The following is a 23032-nucleotide window of genomic DNA, read 5'->3' as shown; positions in this document are numbered from 1 at the left end:
GGCTCACGGGGGCAGGGGATTCTGAACGCCAGGACCAGGTCTCCGTTTCCCTCTGGGCCTCAGTCTCCCCATCGGTAGGGTGGGGGCGGGACAGGGGTCAGCCATGTGCTTCGGGAAGCTTCCAACTCAAACCGTGCTTAATCCTCCAGGTATGTGGCACTTCCTCCTTCCCAGCAGGGCTTTGTTCTAGTTTTGAGTTCCAGATCTGATGAATATCCCACCCCTGGACATTCTCATTTTAAGTAGCTGCTATTTCCTCTTCCCTGGCCTGGGGTGCCTCCTTGCTCCCCGGGGTTACCAGCCTGTGCCTTGGGTCCCTTTCAAGGCTACTACTCCCTGAAGTCCATGGAACAGAAGAAAGAGGTGAGTAGGAAGCAGGTTCTGAGAACAGAGGATGGCCTTATGTGGGAAGGTTGGACTGTGGACCCGCAGCCTGTATGACCCCGGGACAGGGTAGCTGGGTTTGAAATTCGCCCTCTCCCACCCCAAGCCAGCATCGTTTTTTTTTTTGTTGTTGTTGTTTGTTTTTTTGTTGTTTTAAACATCTTTACCGAAATACAGGTCACCTACCATACGTCTTGCCCATTAAAATGTATAATTCCAGGGGTGCCTGGCTGCCTCAGTGGGTAGAGCAGGCGACTCTTGATCTCGGGGTTGTGAGTTCAAGCCCCACGTTGGGTATAGATCACTTAAAAATAAAATCTTAAAAAAGTGTATATAATTCCGTGGCTTTTAGAATCCTTGAAGGTGTGTGTCCAGCCCCACAGTCAATTTCCGAACATTTTGATCATCCTCTAAAGAAACCTTGTACCTTTGCTGTCACTTTCCATCATTGTCCCAGCCCCTGGCAACCACCGGTCTACTTCCTGTCTCTACGGATTTACCCGTTCTAGATGTTTCGTGTAGATGGAATCACACTGTGTAGTCTTTGGCATCTGGCTGCTTTTAGTCAGCACATCTAGTGTTTTCAAGGCTCCTCTGTTGCAGCGTGGATCCCTACTTCTCTCCTTTTTATGGCTGGAGAATCGACCGCAATTTATCGACTCATCGATTCACAGACACCTGGGAGATTCCCACTTTGTGGCTCTTATGAGTAAGGCTGCTATACCACGCACGTACGAGTCTTTACGTGGATGCGTGTTTTCATTTCCCTTGGCCGTATATCTAGGAGTGGAATTGCTGGGGCACGCAGTAACTCTCCACGCCACCCACTGAGGACTCGTCAGACTATCTTCTGGTGTCCAAGCCACCATTCTGCTGCCCCAATTCCAGAATGGCCCAACCAGGGTCTCCTTACCTGGGGGTCTGTGATGGGCCTCCGGTGGTCTCTGAGTCCTTGGGGTGGGGTGCACATCTTGTGTCTCTGTGTTTTTCTGAGGGTGAACGTCGAGGACACGTAACATCTTTGAGCCTCTGAATCCTCCCAGCTCCTGCCAGTCAAAGGTTAGAGTGGGGGCAGATCAATGCAGCACATTCCAGTCTCATCTCTGGACTCTTCTTGTGGGATTGGCTCAGGATTAAAAATACAGCCCGATAAGTGGTGGACCTGCCATCTGACATTTGATTTCTCCCCCCCTCTTTCTTTTCCTGGTGCTTCTCCTTCCTGGAACTCAGCAAAGAGAACTTCAACAATGTTCCTGACCTGGAGCTCAACCCGATCCGCTCCAAAATCGTCCGTGCCTTCTTCGACAACAGGTGGGCCCTTGTCCCTGAACCGGCCCGATGACAGATGACTTTGGCCTTGAGGGAGTGTTTTCCCTTTGTACCTTCTTATGGTGCTGTGTGCTCCGAATATCTCCTTAAGCCATTGAGCAGAGGAGGGGGTTGCTTTGAGTAGGAGTTATGAGCACAGTTTGGGTCAGACAACTCTGGCTCGTTGACTTTGGGCAGCTCACTCAGTCCCTCTAGGCCTGTGTATTAGTTAGCTATGACTGCGTAACAAATTATCCCAGTACTTAGCAGTTTAAAACAAATACCACCTCACTGTTTCTGTACATGAGGGACCCACGGGCAAACTATCTGAGTTCTCGGGTTCAAAGGCACTGGGGCTCCAGCAATCTGAAGGCTCGACGGGGGGGCGGCTCTGTTTCCAAGCTCACACATGTGGCTGCCAGCAGGTCCCACTTCGGGGACCTCCCATCAGTTTTTCTGTGTCCTCTTCATGAGAAGTGAGTCACCAGGGCCTCCCACGCGAGGAGAGGGGACCACACGGGGCTGAGTGCCAGGAGGTGGGGATCGTTGAGGGTGATTTCAGAGGCTACCTCAGTTCCCTTACCTGTAAAACGGATGTAACGATAGCATCTGCCTCGCAGGATTGCTGAGGGTACACTGATCTGATGTGTACCAGGTTGGCTATCATTCTGCTCATTGCCCTGACTTACAGGGAAACTGAGGCACAGGGAGGCGGTGCACCTGGGCCAGTGTCCCAGAGCTGAGGCTCCAAGCAGAGCTCGTGTCCTCAACCGTCCAGCGTTGTCGGAGTTGCGAGACTCTCGTGACTGGATGGAGGCTAGCTCTGTCTGAGGCTCTAGCAAGATTCGGGTCGGGTACGCCCTCTCCAGGCTGCCAGGGCCTGTGGGCAAACACACCGGGACTATATGCCTGACAGCCAGTGTCTGCAGAGATGGCCGAGAAACCGGGAGAACCGGCAGAAAGAGGGAGGAAGGGAACAGCCATGCTGTGGCCAGAAGATGGGCAGTGACTTCCGGACAGATTTCAGGTTTGTGAGCCTGAGCCACTCAGCTCTGGTTCTGCCAGCTGTGCCTCCCTCTCTGGGCCTTCCCTGTTCATGGGGTAGGGGTAGGAGTCCTCAGCTGCTCTGGAAGATGCAGGGCAAGGCCTGAGACAGTGACCAAGAGTTAATGAGGCAAAGCAGAGAGAGGTGTTCTGGGAGGACAGAACTGCATGTACAAAGGCCCTGCGGCACAAAGTACAGCGAGTGTGTGTGGCAGAAAGGAGGTCTGGCCGGAGCACAGGCCACGCAAGAGGAGAGGGGTGCGGAGGGCAGAGCTGCATCGTGCGGCCTCTTGACCAGTAAGAGGGGTCTTGACCTCAACCTGAGAGCAGCGGTGGGGGCGGCGGGGGGGGGGGGCGCTGATGGGTTTCAGGTGGGGCGTGGAGCGCACACTCTGGCCGCCGGCGCGTTGTAGGGGCCCGGGGCCCGGGAGGGAGCGTCCTGCGGTCCCCCAGGCTGGAGGCAGGGCTGCTGAGGGGAGCCGGAGAGCCGTGGGCAGCTTTGCGCCACCGGGGAGGGGATGCCAGAGGACGGAGCGAGAGTCCGGTCTGGGGTTGGAGGTGACGAGCCGGCGCAGAAGGAAGCTTCACGGCGGATTGTCCCGTCGCCGGGGTGGAAGGCGCACGGTCCGTGGTGGAGGTGGGGCTGGAATTCAGAGCCCCCACCTCCTTGTGACCCTGGTTCTTCCTGAAGGGTCTCGGAGGGAGGCCTCGGTGGGCAGTGAGGCTGACAGGTGGCGGGAGGGGGTGCCGGGGGAGTTGATATGGGTCGGGGGGTCTAGGGCTGGGGTCTAGGGTTGAAAGGTGTCACGGGAAGATGGCAGAAGGTGACCAGAGCCTAGTGGTGCCTGGCACGGCAAGGGCGGGGGGGGGTGAGGATGTGTGCGCGTTGTCCGCGTGCCTGCCGCGTGTGGGTCTGTAAGGGGACGCTTGTTTCCAAAAGGCTCCGTGCGGACCTGGCCACCTGAGTAGCTGGCCGGGCACCAGGGACCCAGCCTTCCGTGGGGTAGAGCTGGAGGGGCCAGTGTCTCCCGTAGCACGAGGTCCACTCGGGTGGGGAGAGGGTGGTGGCCCCGGAGGGACCAGCAAAGCCGGCTCCCCGGGGCCTGCGGGAGCCGGCCGGGGCCGGGAACGCGCAGGCTGGTCCTTCATTCCTCCCCACTGCTCTAGCAGGGAGCGTATTTGGACGAGAGAGAGAGAGAGAGGGCACTCCTGGCGTGGGCGAGAATGTTTGGGGGCCTTAAATCTGACCCGAGGTCGCAGCTTGGCTTTCATCCGTCACCCGTGGGAACTGGGAGTGGCCTCAGGAGCTGGTTTTTCAGCTCTCGGGTGGCATTCAGGTGTCGGCTGAGGGGACGGGGCGTGGAACGGGGCGGAGCTGAGGCCTCTGTCCGGCTCGGGGACTGGACTTCGGGGCGGTCAGTGAGAGGCAGGAGGGACAAGCCCCCCCCTTCCTCGGAGGGTCCGGAGTTAGGACAGCTGGCGGAGGGCTGGTGCAGACGCGGTGCTGCCACGGGAGGAAGGAAGTGATGTCAGGCGGTCGGGGGATATTGAGTGTCCAGAAGATAGACATCCGGACAAGCCTGTGGGGACCGGAGTGCGGCAGGAAGGGTTGTCCAGGGCTGGGGTGGCTGGTGAGACCAATACCTGCCTTCCGGGCCTGAGATAGCAGGTGGGGGGAGCTGGGGTTACCCTGAGAACCGAGGCCTCTGGATGGCTTCGGGCAGGGGAGCAGTGGGGTCTGATCTGCGTTTTGCAAAAGCCCATGTGGCTGCTCCTGGAGCACAGCGGGGGAGGGTCCTGCTGGGAATGGCGGAGCTGGGTGGCCATGGCAGGTAGGCGACGCCAGGCAGGCAGGCAGCCTGGAAGTCTCTGAAGAGGGGACGACTGAGGAAGGGCTCCCCCAGCCAGTCCCCAGAACAGCCTGGACGCTGCAGCTAAGAGTCTGTATATCCCATAGTTCTTCACTCCTCGTCCTAGAAGTTCCGAGGGGCGTGGTGAAGAAGGACTTTGGGGGGGGGGGCAGAGACAGAATTTTCTTTGCACGAAATACCACAGTCAGCCTTGCCTCCCGAGACCCTTCAGGAACAGGACTGTGGACGGAGAAGCCGGTCTGGAGGGCGGTGTGAGCAGGGTCCTTCCCCACCTCGAAGGGTTCCATCATATGGGATCCTCGGGAAGTTAAGGATGAAAAATAGTGTCTGAACTGGGCATCTTTGCAGAAGAGAAGGGAAACTGCCCGTCTGCTGAGCGCCTGCTGTTTGCCTGGCACCGGGCCAGCCACGAGGCTGACCCAGCTTGAGCCTCACCTGGAACACGAACCCTTCTTGCCCCTTCTGAAAAGCAGGTCAGCGGCGACCACCTGGAGCCCGCCTTGACTTGCTAAAAAAACCCTGAAATTAAGAGTAGACTTTTCACTTTGGTAGTAAAGCGATTACTCAGCCAAGCTGACCACTGTGCTAGAGTTTGAGGCAGCTGATAGACAGCAGGAGTCGGCAAACTTTTTCTGCAAAAGGCCACAGAGTAAATATTTTAGGCTTCGTGGGCCATGCGGTGTCTGTCAGGGCTGCTCAGCTCTGCCTTGGTAGCAGGAAAGCAGCCACAGACAGCAAATGAATGGGCGTGGCTGTGTGCCAATAAAACTTTATTTATAGACGTTGACTTGCAAATTTTATGTGATTTTTACCAAAGTTTGTCATGAAGTGCTGCTACCGTTTCGGGTTTTTTCTCCCCGAAAACCTATTTGCAACCATTCGAAAACATAAAAGCCCTTCTCTCGGTTCACGGACCATACAGAAATCGGCAGCAGGCAGGGTTTGGCCCGCGGGCCGCGGTTACCCGCCCTGGATCTGAAGGAAAGGGTCAGTTTGGTGAGTTACTGAAGTGCTTGGTGCCTTGGTTTCCCCACCCTTGAGGGCCCCGCCCTGCGCACTGTAGCACACCCAGGCAGCTCTCCACCCCGGCCTTCACCAACAGCAGTGCAACTGTGTGTCTCCCCCTGGCCCCCCTCATGCTGAGCTCTGGGAGGGCAGCACCTCCTCCACCCCCCCCCGACCCCCCCCAGCTGCCCCGCACCCCATAAGCAGGTTGCTGGGAAACAGAACCCAAGGCTAGGACGGCCCCCGTGGGCGAGGCGTGTGCCCAGAAGGGCCGAGTTCTCTGAAGCATCGGCGCTCAAAGGGTAAGATCCGGCGTTTAATCCGTCGCTGACTTCCCGTCTCTGCTCCCACAGGAACCTGCGCAAGGGATCCAGTGGCCTGGCCGACGAGATCAACTTTGAGGACTTCCTGACCATCATGTCCTACTTCCGGCCCATCGACACCACCATGGACGAGGAGCAGGTGCAGCTGTGCCGGAAGGAGAAGCTGAGATGTGCGTGAGCATGGGGGCCGCGCCCCTGCGGCAGGCGGTGGGCGAGCATGGAGGGGTGGGTGGGGGGACGCCGGTCCCAGGTTACGGCACCCAGGAAGGCCCCCACTGGTGTTTCTCCTCCCAGGCCGCGCCCTGGTGGCCTCCTCGTGGACACCCCCCAGCAGCTGGTGTTTTGGGGGAATGGCGGGGGGTGGAGTGGGTGACGGGAACAGAGCAAGGACCTGGGCTCCAGTCGGGCCCCTTCCACTAAGCAGACGTGTGGCCTTGAACCAGGACACATGCTGATGGTGAACACAGCCCGTTGTGAGGCTCAGTGAGGTCACATAGGCAGAGACCCTGGCTTCCCTCGTCCTCGAGGCGCCTCAAATGCCAAGTTCATGGGACGAGCCTCTGGCTGATATGTCCTGGAGGAACCCCCCGGGCCTCCGGGCTCTGGAGCAGGGTTGGCTGTGATCCGGGCTGGCCAAGCAGCACAGGGTCCCAGGGTCCCATGCATCACATGTCCGTCCCCCGTGTGGACTTTCCCACGACTCCTGACATCCCGCCCCCACCCCACCCGAGGCTCAGCCTCATCGGCAGGAACATGTAAACACGGGGACTGGGCTGTATTTAGCTCTGGAATGCAGACGGGAGGGCTGCCGGGAACTTTCCTGGGCTGGGTGGCCCGAGGCCTTCCGACGGCATCCTGGACGGGGGGCAGCCTGGTGGCGGCCCAGCTGCCCACCTGCTCCAAGGGCCAGGTCAGAGGTCGTGGGGGCCCCTGGTTTCCCCTCCCTTCATGGGGCAGCCGTGGGCAAACACGTTAACTTGTCTGAGCTTCGACGGTGCAGTCTGTGAAACGGGCTCAGGGCAGCCTTGCCTCACGGGGTCACGTGTGGATGAGAAGAAATGATGCTTGCCACACGCTGCGTGGCTCAGGGCGTCTGATCCATGCGGGGTCAGGGCCGGGGACTTTGTGAGTTTGAGGGTGAGCCGCTGGGGCAGGGCTTGCCCCCCCTTCGGCTCCTGGCCTCTTTGGGCTGCTGGATGCTGCGTGATGCCAGTAAAGGAACAAAGGACTGTCACCAAGTGGGATAACCAGAGGAGAGGAGGTGCTGGTGTCCTTCGGGCCCACCAGGGACCAGCTCAGATCAGTCAGGGGTCTGGAACATGGGCAGCGGGGTCCACGACCTGCCGATGGTAGTCTTCGAGGAAATGACATTTTGGGATCATGTTGATTTGTCTTCACTTCGACAAGAGTGGCGCATCTGCGCTGACAGTGTGCCGGGACCGCTGGTCCCTAACCCCCCAGCTCGGTGGCTCACTGAGCCCTTGGGACGCCTCGAAGTGGACACTGTTGTTGTTGCTCTCGTTTTATAGGTGGGAGAGCCGAGGCTCAGAAGTTAGGTCACTTGCCCAAGGTCACCCGCCAGGAAGTAGGCGGTCTGGACCCACGGCCTTTGCCCTTGACCCCTACGGTTGCCGTTTAGGGTTCATTATGGGTGTCTTTTGCTCATTTGGAGGTCGCTTTCTGAGCAAGAAGGTTGGGGGAGCAGGAGGACCCGGGGCCCCCCTCCTGGCTCGTCTGACCAAGCCCCTCTCTCTCCCCCCGCCGCCGCCGCCCCCAGTTCTGTTCCACATGTATGACTCGGACAGCGACGGCCGCATCACCCTGGAGGAATATCGAAATGTAAAGTATGCTCCTCTGCCCACGGGCCAGGGCTCCTGGCACCTCCCCGCCCCGTGGCCTGGACGGAGGCCCAAGGTCACCCTGTGTCTACTCGCCCGGCAGGTGGTAGAGGAGCTGCTGTCGGGAAACCCGCACATCGAAAAGGAGTCGGCCCGCTCCATCGCCGACGGGGCCATGATGGAGGCGGCCAGCGTGTGCGTGGGGCAGATGGTGAGCCAGGTCCCCAGAATCTCCGGTTCCCTCCCCTGCCCCTTGGCTAACTCCCACACCTTGCCCTGCTTGTGGTCCGTGTTTCTGGAAGGCCTGGTGGCGCCTGTCCGACTCGCTGCTCTTACCCCACTGCTTTCCCGCCCCAGGGAGACCCCTGGAGTGGAGACCCCACCAGGCAGCCCCCGCAGTGTGTAGCCTCCCCCCCTCCCCCCCCCCCCCCCCCCCACCGAGCCCTGCTGTCAGCGTGCCACACGCAGTTGATGACGAGTGGCTGGGAGGGCATTTCTGGTCTGGAGAAGGGGTCAGCAGGGCCACCTAGTCTGGGGACCCGTGTGGAGCTGGGAGTGGGGGGCACGTGTAAACGGGACAGAGGAGGGGGGTGTTGGCCTCGGGGCTGGCGACTGTGGAGGGGGAGCCCCCGGCCGGCCCCAGAAGTGATGCGGGGGCCAGAGGCAGGTAGCCGTGGAGGGGGACGTGTGGCTGCCGGGGGCCTGGGGCAGGGCTGAGGGGGGAGGAGGACAGGCAGGCGGGAGCATTGGAGCCTCCACGCACGTGCTCGTCGGGGCTGCGCTGGTAGGAAGCGGCTGGGTCATTTCTCAGAGCGCCACGTGGGACAGCCATCCATGGTGGGGACCGTCCTGTGTGTCGTAGGGTGTTTAGCCGCGTTCCTGGCCTTCACCCATTAGACGTCAGTCACCCCCTCCTAGTTGTGACAACCAAGGGTGTCCCCAGACGTGGCCAGATGTCCCTGGCAGGAGGCCGGGATGGTCCCCAATGAAGAGCCGTCAACTGGAGGGGCCCAGAAACAGACAGTGAGCCGAGCGGTCGCCGCACTGGCCCGGCGAGTGGTGGCTGTCGCGCGTGTGGGGCACCCGCAGGTAGGCTCCTCTCCCTGAGCGTGACCGCACGGCATGTGCAGACGTGCGTTGTTTCATAGGTTTTTAGTCCCATTTTACTGGTGGGGAAACTGAGGCCCGAGGACATAAGGAACTTTCTGGAATTGGGGGCAGTGATCTTTACTGTGCCCGCTGGACACACTCTCGTAGGACCGGGTCTAGCCTGGCTAGCCCGGCACAGTGGCTTTGAGCCCCGGGGGACCTTGAGGACAGGATGGGCACCCGACCGTCTCGATGACTTCGTTCCCTGAGGGTTTCGGTGGGTCCCACCGAACCGTCAACCTCCTCACACCTTGTGCTTAAAGCAGCTGTGGCTCTCGATGCCTTTACAGCGTTGGGTTCAGCACGGCCCGAGTGGAGGGGTGTGTTCCTGCCGGAACCTGCTGTCTGTGCCCCCGGCCTGCCATCGAGGGTCCTGGCACGCCCGGGGCCTGCTCCCAGAGGCAGGGGCTGTGGTCATTTTATTGGCCTGCATTTTATCGGTCTGCTTCTGGGGCCCAGGGGGAGGCGTCTGGCTTTGGTGAAACCACCCCCCACTCAGCAGATTAACTGTGGCAGAAAGGGCCGGCGACCTCCGTGGAGAGCGCAGGGATCCCCCTGCCGTGCCGGCAAGCCAAATTCCCATTTGACTTAATTACACTCTCCTCCTCCAAATTGCTCCGCGTCTCGCTCCGGTGGCAACCGGTGACAGTTTCCTTAATTTGCTGCAGTGAAACTGTTGGCAGCTGGCAGCTGCTCATCTGCATAAAAGGCACACGACCTCAGAAGCGGGGCTATTTGAGAGCCCGTGGCTGCCTCCCGGGTGTGTGTCCCGAGCCTCTCTACTTACGGGTCCTCCGTGTGCTCTGAAAATGTTTTCTCGTGTCAACGTCAGCCGGATAAACGTGAGCCATGCACACGCACACACAGGGCGAGGGCCGGCCGCGCGGTTCAATACCATCCGGCCTCCAGGGACGCCGAGCGTTCCAGCCTGTGCAGCCCACCGAAGCCAGCCGATCCATCGCCCCGCGTTAATGGACTTCCAGAGCCGGTTATTGATCGGAGCAGTGCTTTCTTCCCAGAGTGCTTTCTCTGGACGGTCTTGTGACTTGAGGGTGGGGCTGCTTGGCTGGGGTCTCAGCTTGGGTTCCCCCCCCTCCCCGCCCCCGCCCAGGATACAGAGCCTGGTCTATAATTAGCTCCCCTCGGCTGCCCCAGGGGACCTGGGGGTTGCCTTCAGAGAGAGGGCACCCACCTCTCCCTGCGCCCCTGGGCGGGAGGAGCAGGGAGCCCCAGGGACCTGCCGGGGGATTGGAGAACTGGTCACATTTACAAAATTAAGACGTATATATAGATTTGTTTTCTGTGTTAAAAACAAGTGTAAAGTCAGCCGTGCTACTCCCAGCTGGACAGGCAGGTGGCCTTGCCTCTGTGCACCTCAGTGGCCTTATCTGTAAAATGGGACTAAGAACAGAGCCCAAATAGCAGACACTGAGTGCCTGCTATTTAATACACATCAGAACAACTCCAGGGGCGCCTGGGGGGCTGAGTCGGTTAAGCATCCAACTTCGGCTCAGGTCATGATCTCGCGGTTCGTGAGTTCGAGCCCCGCGTCGGGCTCTGTGCTGACAGCTCAGGGCCTGGAACCTGCGTCTGATTCTGTGTCTCCCTCTCTCTCTGCCTCCCTCCTCCCCTGCCCGCCACCACTCACGCTCTCTCTCTCTCAAAAATAAATAGAACATTAAAAAGGTTAAAAAAAAATTGCAGGGAGGTATAGGAAGAGAGGTGAATTCTCTGTGTCCTTCTCCCCCTCAACCACTCCTCCCTAGAGGGAAGCATCCTTGCTGGAGTTTATTTTCCAACACACACCGACGTACACGTGTGTCTTTTATTTTTGACGTGCACGCAATGGAACTGACCGGACTCCTTTGCCTCTGCTGACCCCACACGTCCCCAGGGCAGATGGCGACAGTCTGGTTAGCGATACAGGAAGAAATTGGAATGCGTGCACGGATCTGCAGACCTCTTTCTGCGTGTCTGTTTTTTTCCACTATGCATCTTGGAGCCTTTTCCATATCTGCATGTAGGGATCGACCCCTTCTTAATGGATGCTTGGTAATCAATAGCATGGAGGACTACGATTTATTTAGCCAGTCTTCTGTTGATGGACACGGGACGGCAGCTGGGCTTTCGGTCACAGAGTGCTGCAGGCAGGGGTGAGGTCTGGGGAGCCTTAGCTGTGCCAGAGCCCGAGATAGTCGTACGAGGGGCAGGAGCCCCACCTCTGGTCTCATGAGGTCATGTGTGCCCAGAGCAGGAAGGACACAGGTGGAGACTGGCACTGGCCATGACTAGGTGGGTGAGAGGCCCGGCGGGCAGGCATTATCATGGTGACTCACTGGGTGAGAGGGGTGGGCCGCACGGGCCGGCCCTTTACCCCCCTTGCCCCAGTGGTCTGTGAGCTCAGAGGGTCAGTGCGGGCATGGTGACGCAGGACCGGGAAATGGCAGCAGGGTGGCCGGGGGGAAGGGGAGCCCGTGCCTCTGTGCCCACCGCCTTCCTTTTCACCCTCACCCACCAGGTTCTCCCTGGGGGCCTTGGATGGGGCCCTGGTCAGCCCGCACCCTCCCTTCCAGTCCGAGTTGGAATTCGGAGGGACTGGCTTCCGGCTGGAAGCAGCAGGTCCGGAGGGACCCCCGCTTCTCGTGACTGAATGGGCCCAACCATCTGTGTCCCGGGGGGGATGGGGTCTCCCGGGAGGCCGCTCACTCTGCGTGTGCTCTGTCCCCAGGAGCCTGACCAGGTGTACGAGGGAATCACCTTCGACGACTTCCTGAAGGTGGGTGTCTAGGAGCAGAGGTGGGGGCTGAGGGGGGTTCCTGCCCGCTGGGCAGGAGGAGACTGGCACCTCTGTGGAAAGGGGGCACGCACGGCTGTACTAATTTTTATCGGGAGGGCAATAGTCACACGTGGTCGGAGCGACTGGAGCCTTACAAAAGGGCTGCGACGATACCGTTTCTCCCCCACAAGTCCCCGGTCCCCATGTCAGAAGCGTCACTGCCGACAGTTGGAACCGGGTTCTGGAATGTTCTATGCCTGCGAGTCACATAGTGGAATCAGCGGTGTGGGGTTTAGCCCCTCGCTTCTCCTGTGCCTTGGACATAGCTGCCCATTCTCCCAGCCCCCACGGGTGGACACCAGGCCCCTGCCGTCACAAACGTGCTCCGAGGTTGGGAACTGGGACCCCCTCACTGCTCGGACTGGCAGGTGCCTGGCGGAGGGAGATGAACCCGCCTGCCCTGTGCCTGGTGCCGAGTGCCCCGACAGCGGGCCACCAGGCTCATTCTGGGATTAGGACAGGAAGTCAGGGGAACGCGACCCAGAGGTCCCGGTCCAGCCTGCCGCGCCAGCCTCTGACCTGCCTGAGCGCGCTGATGGGCCTGGAGCCGGGCGGGGACTTGGGCGGTCACGGCCCCATGGAGCCCGGGGGCAGCTCGATGGGCACTCCGCCCGGGCTGCACTGCTAACCTGGCCACTCAGCTGCCAGCTCTGCAGGAAGGGGGCTGGGCAGCCTCTTCCACCTTGCACCCGCTGGGGCTGGGCAGGGCGAAGAGCCTGCGAGACCCAGCTTCTTCCCCGGAAGTTTCCCCCTGCCCCCCACCCAAGGCCTCCAGTGTTCCCCAAGCCTGTCCCCACCCCGTGGGGGCCCTTCCTGACCGGCTGGCCCCTCCACTCCCCTGGGCCTTGCCGGTGACCCTGTTCCCACCTGGCATTTAGCAGAAAGCACCCCGGGTGCCCCACTACCTTCCCCAGGAACCGGGTCTGTTTTCTCTGCCCCCTCCCAGCACCACACCAAGAACAGGTGCAGGATCCCAGGAAGCAGCTTGGGTGCCGGCAGGACTCTGACTGCAGCCTGGTGGCAGGCCCTGGAGATGCTGCAGGCGACAGCTTGAGTGTTAGAAGTTCTCACAAGCGGGGAGGCCGAGCCAGGTCTGGCCGTTTCTCCGTCTGCGGCCCTCTTGGGCCCCCCCCCGCCCCGCCCCGCTGAGTGGCCAAAGAGCTGGCAAGCGCAGTCCTGGGAGCGGGGGCGGGGGCTCGTAGCATGGCAGTTCGGGTCAGATGTCCCCCGGGGCCGTGGCCAGGGTGGACTGTCACGGCAGAACCCGTGCCAGGTATGTGCCTGCGGACATCTTTGCCCTTCCCGGGCGTGAGCTTGTCTACGTAGAACCGAGGCGGCTTATCCCAGGGAGGCTATAAACACCAAACTGTCGTGACCTTTTAATTAGCGAGGATGGCTTAATGAAACGGTGCGGCTAACGCACAGCACTTAATAGTTTACAGAATGTTTCCACGGATGATCCCCTCTGAGCCCCCGACATCGCGTGACTTAACGTGGGCAGTGCAGGTGGTGGTCCCGGCATGGTGCTGATGAAGAGGTTTACTGGGGTTAAGGAACTCGCATGAAAATCACAGAGCCTGAAGTGTGGTGGGTGGGACGGGAATGACTTGGCGCGAAGAGCTTGGATTCAGCACTTAATAACAACTTGCTGTGACAGCATCAGAGAGGATCCACACGTCAGAGCCAAATTAACCCGCAGAAAGGCAGGTGGAAGTTTCTTTTCCTCGCTTGGCTCACAGCCTTGAAACCGGCTCTCTGGTTGTCACCTATCCTGGTGGAGGGGAGGGCAGGGACGTGGGCAGGGACGTGGGCCGGTGGTGGCAGGGACGCGCGCTCAGTGCTGCTGCTCTGTCTGTTCCAGATCTGGCAGGGAATAGACATCGAGACCAAGATGCACGTCCGCTTCCTCAATATGGAAACCATCGCCCTTTGCCACTGACCTGCAGGCATCCCAGCCCCCTGGAAGCCGCACCGGAGTCCGCAGCCGCCCTGCGGCTCACCGAGGCCACTGGTGTCCTGCTGCAGCTCTTGTAAATAGCCCCCCTCTGCCGTCCTGTTTTCCCGAGGGTGTGGTATGTGGGACTACTCTGTTTTTATCTCTAATAAAAAAGAAGACGGTTGGTTTGTTAATGAACATGGCTCCTGTCTGTTCCCCACGTCCACTCGGTGGCCTGGCCGCCTGGTGGCACGAGGCTGAACAGGACAGCTAATTTTCAAAGGCTAGTTTGGAAAAGGGGAGTTTTGGGGTTTTTTCCCCAGACCTTTTCTGGTGTATTTTGGGTGCAAGGTTTGCTCCTTTGCATGAGTGCCGGGCGGTAATTAGTAAGACGAGGCAGCTCCTCGTGCCGTGGTGGCCGCGACGCAGGCGGTGTGGTTTCCTTGGTATTGTGACTGAGCATCTAGGCCAGAGGAGATAAGGGGGACCTGCGGTGATGTGCCCAAGCCCGCCGACGGTACCCGGGGCACTGGACTCCGGGCCTGGCTGCCGAGGTCGGGCTGGGTGCGTCCACACCCTCCCAGGCCGGCATGTGGCAGTCCCCAGTGGTGGTGGCGGCAGCAGGGGCGGGGACTGTCCCCGGTGAGTGGCTCCCACAGCTCCAAGGTCACCTTCTGACTCAGGGGTGAGCTGCGCTGGGGGCGGGGAGATGAAGGTTGTCCATCCGGTTGGTGGCTATGGCCGGTGGGTCAGCAGAGGCCGGCACGGGCTGAACGCTCCCGGTTGGTGCTCGGTGGGGCCAGCACGGCCGTTGCTGTGATCGCTCATCGCTGGCGGCGTCCCGGGCCCCCTTGCGTGGCTCCTGCCGTCCACACTCACTGGGAGGTCCCTTTCCAGCCTTCCAAGAAAGTTCTGGGAACCGAGAACTGCCATTATTGGCCTTCTCACACTTCCGGAGCTTTGTTACTAAGCGTGTTTTAGCTAACGCCTGTGCATGGGGGTTCAGAATTGAAAAGGCGCAGGAAGGCACAGCACACGGCCCTTCTCCCGTGCGGGCGGGCCCCGGCTTGCCCTTCCCCGAGGCAGTCAGGTCAGCCTGTTTCTTTGACATCTTTCCGGGGCTGTTCCTGCAGACGTAAGCAGGTATATTGCCGAGGAGGAGCTGAATGTCGGCATTTAAGTGAAAAGTTGAAACAGAGCAGTGAGGCAGGGTGGAGGGGGACTGTGTGGACGGAGCACCGTGTGCAGGGCAGGAGTCCCGAGGCTGGCACACCGTGGCGGTGGCGGTTTGGGAAGCGCGCGCATCCTTCTGGTGACGCTTAGGACCTTGGAGGTGAGAGCAGACGCCTCTTGGAGGTGAGGCAGTAAGGGCATAACTGGGCCGCCTGGGGCCCCGGGGCCTGAGGGATGCTGGCCTGCGGTGCGAGCCGGGGCCTCCTCTCTCCCTCCCGGGCCCCGGTGGATGGCAGGGAGGCCACATGGCCCCGGCCGTGGGGAAGTAGAGAGCGGTCTGAAGTCACTTCCAGAGCTCGGCTGTTTAGACTAGCGCCTGGTCAACAAGTATTTGACATTTCCTAAGCGGTAGGTCTGCGGGGAAGGCAGAGGCCTGGCTTCCTGCCCTCAGGGTACCAGCCACCTGGTGGGACCCTGAACTGTGTTTCCTGGAGCAGGAGTGGGACGTGAGCTGCCTCATCTCACTGCTGCCCCTAGGGACCGTCTTGCTCACGTCCTTGGCTTTCCCGGCTGCCCTCGGAGACGGTCTCAAGTCCCTGGCATGGCCTGGTGTGCTGGAATCTGGCACTCTCCCGGAAGCATCTCAGAAGCATCTCGGCCCGGTGACCCCCTGCAGCCTCGCAGAGGCACGCACCCTCCCCTTCCCCGCCCCCCACGGTGCCTTTGAGCAGTGGGACGGCTGGCGTGGCCACCGTCGGCCTGGACTTTCTGGGGCTCCCCCAATTTGCTTCGATTTTGTGCTTCTCAACAAAGGCAGTTCGTTAATGTGAAGTGTTGTTAGAAACCGTTTCCCATCAGCCCCTGTGCCCTGAGTTTTAGTTTGGGAGAGGTGGCCACTGTGGGCACACATCAAACGTTTTCATCTGTTCGGACCGCTGAGGGCCAGCCTAACGTCTTTGAAGCTTTGGGCCCCGGCTTACCTAAACAGCTAATTAAAAGGAGATTTATTCACCATGAGCCCAGTCCATGCTGCTCAAAAGAAAGCTAATTTGTTCGCAGTCACTGAGGGTGTCACAAAATTGGCAGGGTTAAGGCTTATTTCCACCAGAGCACGGCCTGCAGAGTTTACCTGGGGCTCCCACCGGCTCCCAGGGTGCCCGTTTGGTCATTTGGGGAGTGATCAGGGTTTCCTAGCAGTGGGTGCAAACCTGCTTCTAGAAAGGGCAGTTAATTCCCCACAGTCTAGCAGAGGACACAGGCGGGGGCTCCCATTCCCTCCTGTCACCCGCTGGACTGGCGAGGGTGCCCAGGAAGGGCTTTGTGGCTGCATCGCCCCTGAGCAAGTATGGCTACGTCCCTGGGTCCCTGGATCGGGCGCCTCGTCAGAAGCAAGTGGTGTGTTTGTTTGGAAATTGGTTCTAAAAGAGGCAAGTGGTCGAATCAACAGATATGCTTGTTCAACAGCCTGTCTTCTATCAAGAATTACACCAGTGACTAAAAGGAAATAGGCAGAAACCAGTGCTAAGGCAAATATTTGGAGGAAGTGAGGTCGTGCTTTGAAGGCCACAGGAGGTGGGTGGAGACCCAGCAGGGTGAGGGCCCCCTTCTGTTCTTCACCCATCTGCCCGCAGTCGGGTTGAAAGCCGGATCTAGTCCCATGCTGCCGTGTCACCAAGGGGAGAAGTTACCAGAACTCAGCTTTTGGATGTTCAGAGAATCCAATTTGACACAAACGCAGGAGTCTGGTAGCTTCACAAAAGGGCTGCGTAATGGAAATCTAATAGGAGAAGCTCGGGGGAAACATCCGGCAGCCACGTTGACCGTGCATCACAGACCAGGGAATAGCACAAGATCACAACCACTTCCAAATTTGGCCAAGCACCACCTTGCTGGACTTGCGCAAAACAACTCCATTACCTTCTTGTCCGAGGGACTGGAAAGTTCTTTCTGTGCTCTGCTCAGGGGAGGCAGGTCACACATGCACCCGAGCCTGCCCCCACCTGCCTGCTGAGGCTGAACCACAGCACCGGGACCGGCAGTGACTTCCGTGGGCTGACAGAGTTAAAAATACAAGTTGCCTTGGCGAGGGTTTTTGCAAACACCTGCTTTGCAAGCTGTCCTCCCACACGGTGACCTTGGGAAGGCCTTGGAGAGGGGGGAGCCGGAGGAGCCGGGGTTTCTGTCAGCTCTGCCTTTGTCTCTGGGCCTTTCCGGAATCAGGAGGCAAGTGCCAGCGGGGTGTTCGGTGGTGGATGAACTTGGCCCGTGGTGGCTGCCAAGCCTTCTAATCCAACCAAGTCAGCAAGGGACCAGGCTCCACGTTCAGCCCCAGAGCCCCGAGCAGCAGTCAGGGTGAGGGATATGTTGAGCAGCGGCGTCGGTCCCCTCGGTCTTCGAGGGACAGGGACCATCCTGCCAGTGGGCACGGGAAGGGAAGATGTGACAGGCTCAGCTCTTGAGGCTGCGGGGAGCTGGGAGCGTTCCCGCCCTTCCTAGGGAAGAAGCGGGCCCTGGCGCTGAGCCGGTGTGCAAACCTGCGGCTGGAAACCCACGGCGAAGGTCGGAGGCCGAACGCCTGCCCTGCCCGGGGCCGCTGCAGCCCAGCGAGAGGGAACCTGCCGCCGCACATCGGAGGCGGCCCTGTCCAGACCGCCACCGGCAGGGCCCGCCGCAGCAGCCAGGTAACCGTCTGGCCTGGCTCGAGGGCGAGGCGGGCAGGTCTGCGTGGCTCACGGCGCCACGGCCCAGCTGGCATCATAAGCTCCTGGCCGCCGCAGTGGCTGCTCAAAGCAGAGGCCCCGAGTCGGGGGGCGAGACAGCACCTGTCTAGCCCGTGGTCACGGACCTGCCGGTAATGGCAAGCCACCAGGAGGTTCTAAGGAGAAGGCTGTGCCCTCATGAGGGGAAGCCACTTCGCCTCCTCAGTGAGCAGAGTCTGTCTGCAGTAAGCTGGTGCTTGTCATTCAAACGCAGAGCGGCATGCCATCCCCTACATGCCGGGCCTCTAGTTTAAAAACAAAATTTGTTGTTTATGCTCGAGTAGGGGAGGGGCAGAGAGAGGGAGGGAGACACAGGATCCGAAGCAGCTCCAGGCTCTGAGCCGTCAGCACGGAGTCCGACATGGGGCTCGAACCCACAAACGGCGAGATCTTGACCCGAGCTGAAGTTGGACGCCCAACTGACTGAGCCGCCCCATCAGATGTTCCTTTCACAACAGACCCAAATCCCCATCTTGGGGAAGTCCTCAGCCAGGGAGAGCGTTGTGCCTCCTGGGGGTGGTGATGCCACCCCCGGGGTAGCTTTTAAACACAAATCACTGGCTGCGCAATGGCAGCTTGGCTCAAAAGGCGCAATCCAGTGGTCGAGAAGTGATTCTCGGCAGTCCCCTTACACGACCTGACGAAAGCCAACCTGCCTAACGCTTGTGTCCGGTTTCACACCTCATCTTGTGGGTTTCTTGGATCCTGGCCTGGGAACCCCTGTGAGTGGTGGTCGCGCTCCCCTGTGGCCTGCGACACCAGGCTGCCCTGCTGGCGGAGCGCACCGGGGGTCGGGGAGAGCAGGTGCCACGGTCGGCTGGCCGGGGGCCTTGCCAGGTCATTTGAGCAAGAAACAAATTTCAAAAATTTAATATTGGGACAGTTGATAAAAGTAGAAAGCAAAAGGCAGGTGATGTTCTAGGACACAAGAGCCCTGGTGTGGGGCCCTCTGGCTCCCCAGGTGGTACAGGAGCTGCCTGTGTCTTCGGGGGAGCCGGAGGGGGTAGAGTCTGAGGAGGAGAAGAGCTACGGAGGAAGGAAAGGAGATGATCCACCTGCGAACTCAGAACCTGCAAAGAAGCTTCCTCAAAAGAGCCAACAGGGATCCAGGTGAGGTGGGCGGAGCAGAAGGGGTGGGGGGATACGGGCCAAGGCGTTTTAAGTCACCGGGTAAATGTGAATTTATGGAGGAATTCGGTCCCTTCCCGTTTCAGGATGTAAAGTTTGTAGCAGCAAACACAGGTTACCGTGCCTGGGGATCAGAGTCTGGGTCTGATAAACCCTCCTCCGCAAAAAAAACAGGCACTTCTCCGTAAGGGGAGAGGTTATAAACGGGCTGGGGAGGTAAGAAAACCCGTGTGGTGGTGCCATTTTACGCCGGACCAGCTTTTGGCCGCGAATGACAAGAGTTTGGAACGATTTTTTAGTTTCGGTATATTTTTCTGGGTCTGACTTCTTTGCAACTCTTCAACTACCTTTCACGGCTGCGGAGCCAGGACGGGTGACTGCGTCTGCAAGACGAGAGGTGAAAATCGGATTGGAAGGGCCTGCTTCTTAGAAGAAAAAGGTCTCTTACCCGGTGGTCCAGTTACATTAAGGCCATGAAAGATGAAAACCTTATAAAGCGAGGTCACTAGGGGGTCAGAGCAGCACATGACATGAGGAGTAAATAAAATCCTTCATCTGCTAACTGCAGACCGGCTTCATTTATGAAGTAATTTGGTTGAAAGGAAGCAGAAGGCGGTCCTGATGAAGCTCCTGCCCAGGAAGGCGGTCTGAAAGCCAGCGTCACCCTGCGGGTTGAGTGAGGATTCCCAGCCGGGGCTTTTCCCGGTTCCCCCGTCCTATCTAGCTGCACGTCGGTTTTTTTTTTTTTTTTAATTTTTTTTTTTAACGTTTTATTTTTGAGACAGAGACAGAGCATGAACAGGGGAGGGGCAGAGAGAGAGGGAGACACAGAATCGGAAACAGGCTCCAGGCTCCGAGCCATCAGCCCAGAGCCCGACGCAGGGCTCGAACTCCCGGACCGCGAGATCGTGACCTGGCTGAAGTCGGACGCCTAACCGACTGCGCCACCCAGGCGCCCCTGCACGTCGGTTTTTAACGTGGACCGAATTCATCTGAAAAAACTGAAACCTTCACAACTCAGAAGGGCCGGGACTGTCATGGCACACGTGTCTCAATTTTCTCCCGGGTACGGTAGGAAAGCGTCCCTTTCTCTTGGGTCAGCGTGGGCAGGTTGTCGCCCTGAAAAGCCCCTTGTTCCTTTTTTTTTTTTTCAAGACTTGTATATTTTGGCTTTTCAAAAAAGCTGGTCCAGTGTAAAAGGGTACAAGCGTGGGGTTTCCGGCATTGTGATAAACTTTACTATTTATTGGCTTTCTGTCCCATCAATGTGTTTTTTAATCTTTGCTTAACACCCTCCTTTGAGGTCTCTGAGGTGACAGCTATTCATTTATCTTGGCCTGTTGTGTTTTCTACTCAAGCCACAGCTTCTGTCCACCCTGCCCTCGTCCTGGGGGTTTTGATGTTCAGTGCAGTCATGGTCACCCTGGTCTAGGGAGTTCATATTTCCATTTTTCTTTAAACCAATTCTGGAGTATTTGGAATTTCCAGGTGGACGTATTTCACTTTATCTAATTTTACTGCATCAGGGGTCATGGAATTTGGCCTGGATGGGATCATCTTTTGTGGTCCTCACACGGACTCAGGTGCCGTGCATGGTCTACGGGTATTTAAAGAGGCCCCAAACTACATACGCGTATTGGATCACGCTTGTAAATTCCGCCAAGTAAATCCTCGGAGTCCTTATTGATCACTCGCTCTGGGAATGGACTTTCCCTTCATGGTCCTCTCAGTTTCTGCTTTGCTGTTTTGAAGGGACACCGGGCGGTTGCTGCTGCACAGTCTCCATCCTTTGTAAGGTGACCGCTCGGCCTCCCCCTCCCTCGGAAATGGAGGCTGTTTATCATACTCGTGCCCCCCCCCCGGTGTTGCCCTGCTGTAGCGCCGTGGTTTAGGGTAGCGGTTTCTCCGCCAGCTCTTCCTCTTCCATCCTGCCTGGAGGATGGCTGTTTATGCAACGCACATGTAGAAAATAATCTACTTTGTATCACAGGTTGTGGACAAAAGAGCAGACCACAGAGTCCTTAATGCAATTGTATAAATATATAATTATGAATCATGGTTAAGAACTAGGAGGAAACAGGCCTGTGATCCCAAGTCTACACCGGGTGGTGGCATCACAGACCAGCCCGAGTGAGTATGTGCTCTCGGGTCCAGGGGAGGTGGGGCCGTGTCAGCTCAGGCACCTCCCCTCCCCCTGCCCCTGGAGAAAGGGCTTGAAGACCGGAACGATGGTGGCAGCAGGTGAGCAGCGCCCTGGACTGTAGTGTAAAGACGTGGGGGGAGGTCCACACGGTCTCCGGACAGAGGGGCCCGGATGGGGTCAGGGTGGACGTGGAGGGGTGGGGGGAGGAGGTGCAGCGTGAGTAAGAAAGCCCCAGAAGAGGACCAGAGCACCCAGAAAACAGACGAGACAAGCCGTGACAGGCTCCCGCTTTCCACAGGCAGCTACAGAAAAACGAACAGGCAGCGGAGGAAGGCAAAGGCAGCCGAGGCAAGTAGGGGTCAGACGAGTGCACCCGGGGGTCGTGTTCTTCCCCCCGGCAGTTTCCAAATCCGGCAGGCATGGTTCTTCCCGCTCCGCAGGGAGGCTCGCGCCTAACTCCGGTCCTGGGGGAAGGCGAGCGCGAGGGCATAGCCGTGGCCGGCCGTGGGGTCCGCGGACGAACGGCAGACGGGCAGCGTGCTCTGCAAGGCCAGCCGGTCCACCGCGAACTCGTAGGCGTGGATCAGCCCGCGGTGCCTAGAGGAAGCACAGACAGCATGCGTCGGGACGGTCCCCGTGAACGCTCCCGTCCTTCGGGCCGACAGCATGGCGGACACGCAGTCCCAGGACTGGAGACAGGTAAGCCGCCGCGTCTGACAGAGGGGAGGCCAGCAGTCACCCGAGCCACCTGCACGGGGGTCTCTCCCTGGTTGGGAATGGAGTCCCCCAGCAGATGGAGCAGGAGGAGGGGGCTTTGCCACCGTCACCGGGAGCGTAACCACGGCGGGAGCATCGCCATGCACACACACTTTGCTGCGCGGCCGCGTAAGTTCGCAGCTTCTGTGAAAACAATGGCCGTACCTGATGGGGTACGAGGTGACCCTGACGGGGACGAGGTGGCCCAGGGGTCCTAGTAACACAGTCAAGCCAAGATGCTGTGTTCTGAGCCCCGACAAAGCCAGCCCCACGCACTGACCTCCTGTGGGCCGTGAAGTCCAGGTCAGTGTTGCGCACCACCCTCTCGTAGGGCACGTTGGCCGTGATGAGGCTGTGGCTGTTGAAGGACAGGTGGCGGACGGGGTGCCTGGAACACAACGGAGAGCACCTGGTAAAGGGAAGCCCCCCCAAACTGGGCCCCCTCTACGTTCGGAAGTTTAGAGTACAGGGGCTCTAGAACCCTCTACCAAGCTTCTCATGAACAGGGGAGGAACCCGGGCCCCCAACAGGGGCAGAGGCTTGCCTTGGTTCTGTACTCTGGGCACTGCTGTTAACAAGTCCGGGTGCCCCCATGTCTCCTGGCCGGCCACCCAACTTGGTATGTTTTGACGTGAAGGATTTTAGCACGTGGTAGAGAACAGCCCCATTTCTGGCTGGCCGGCCCTGGACAGGTTCGCCCTCTGCAGGGTGTGGGGCTGATCCATCAAAGGCCCCCTCCTCCTACGTTTGAGAGGGCTACAACTGATAGTTGGACTCTGTGCTCTTGTGCTGCAAAATTTAGCAACCGTAGCTTAAAACCAATGGATGGAGTAAAGGCTTTTGTTCATTCTAAACACTTCTATCCAGTGCCTTGGTCACAGCTCCAAGCCAGGAGCCACAGGATGTAAAGGATGTCCAATGCGATCGGGAACCTGCTATCAGAGGTTTCCTAACTAGCTAAGAATGTAAGAGTGCATTCCCCCAAAATGAAACCAAGGTTTCTAGAGCATGAAAGATGTCACAAGCCCCAAGGATGGGACACAGGCTTCAGCACTGAGCCCATCAGCCAGGCCCTTGCAGAAAGGCAGAGATGAGGGAAACTCTGTGCAGGCCGAGCAGGGGCTGGCTTCTTGGCCAGAACAGAGCATTCTCTTCTCCGTATCGAAAGTCCAGGGGAATCTGAACCTGGCCCCGCCAGTCCAGGATTCGGGGCACCAACCAGCAGTAAGCATGTCTGGGAGACTTCACTAGGGGCCCGGCGAGGTGGGGCCAAGGGAGAGCGGGCTGAGTGTGGAGGGAGAGGCTCTGCTGTACCGCGGGGCCGGACCAGAGGCTCGAGAGGACCCAGACGGGCTGCACGCAAGGCAGGCGAGGACCTG

The 23032-nt window shown here is 59.0% G+C and overlaps 2 protein-coding genes across 2 annotated transcripts in view; one reads left to right on the top strand and one right to left on the bottom strand.

The window, feature by feature from the left end:
* TESC (tescalcin) overlaps nucleotides 1-13892 on the top strand; it is a 50048-nt gene extending 36156 nt beyond the window's left edge. Inside the window, exons 3-8 of the mRNA XM_043557700.1 lie at nucleotides 1615-1695; nucleotides 5966-6105; nucleotides 7713-7774; nucleotides 7877-7984; nucleotides 11651-11698; nucleotides 13620-13892. Of these exons, the coding sequence (XP_043413635.1) occupies nucleotides 1615-1695; nucleotides 5966-6105; nucleotides 7713-7774; nucleotides 7877-7984; nucleotides 11651-11698; nucleotides 13620-13697 (517 nt within the window). The 3' untranslated portion in view covers nucleotides 13698-13892. The remainder of the gene's footprint in view (nucleotides 1-1614; nucleotides 1696-5965; nucleotides 6106-7712; nucleotides 7775-7876; nucleotides 7985-11650; nucleotides 11699-13619) is intronic.
* A 6887-nt stretch (nucleotides 13893-20779) lies between these two features.
* FBXW8 (F-box and WD repeat domain containing 8) overlaps nucleotides 20780-23032 on the bottom strand; it is a 120127-nt gene continuing 117874 nt past the window's right edge. Inside the window, exons 10-11 of the mRNA XM_043557699.1 lie at nucleotides 21934-22041; nucleotides 20780-21494 (exon numbers count right to left, since the gene is read on the bottom strand). Coding sequence (XP_043413634.1) covers nucleotides 21350-21494; nucleotides 21934-22041 — 253 coding nt within the window. The 3' untranslated portion in view covers nucleotides 20780-21349. The remainder of the gene's footprint in view (nucleotides 21495-21933; nucleotides 22042-23032) is intronic.

This window comes from Prionailurus bengalensis, chromosome D3 (genome assembly GCF_016509475.1).
Source record: "Prionailurus bengalensis isolate Pbe53 chromosome D3, Fcat_Pben_1.1_paternal_pri, whole genome shotgun sequence".
NCBI classification, from domain to species: Eukaryota; Metazoa; Chordata; class Mammalia; order Carnivora; family Felidae; genus Prionailurus; species Prionailurus bengalensis.
This window is presented reverse-complemented; position numbering and strand designations above follow the sequence as displayed.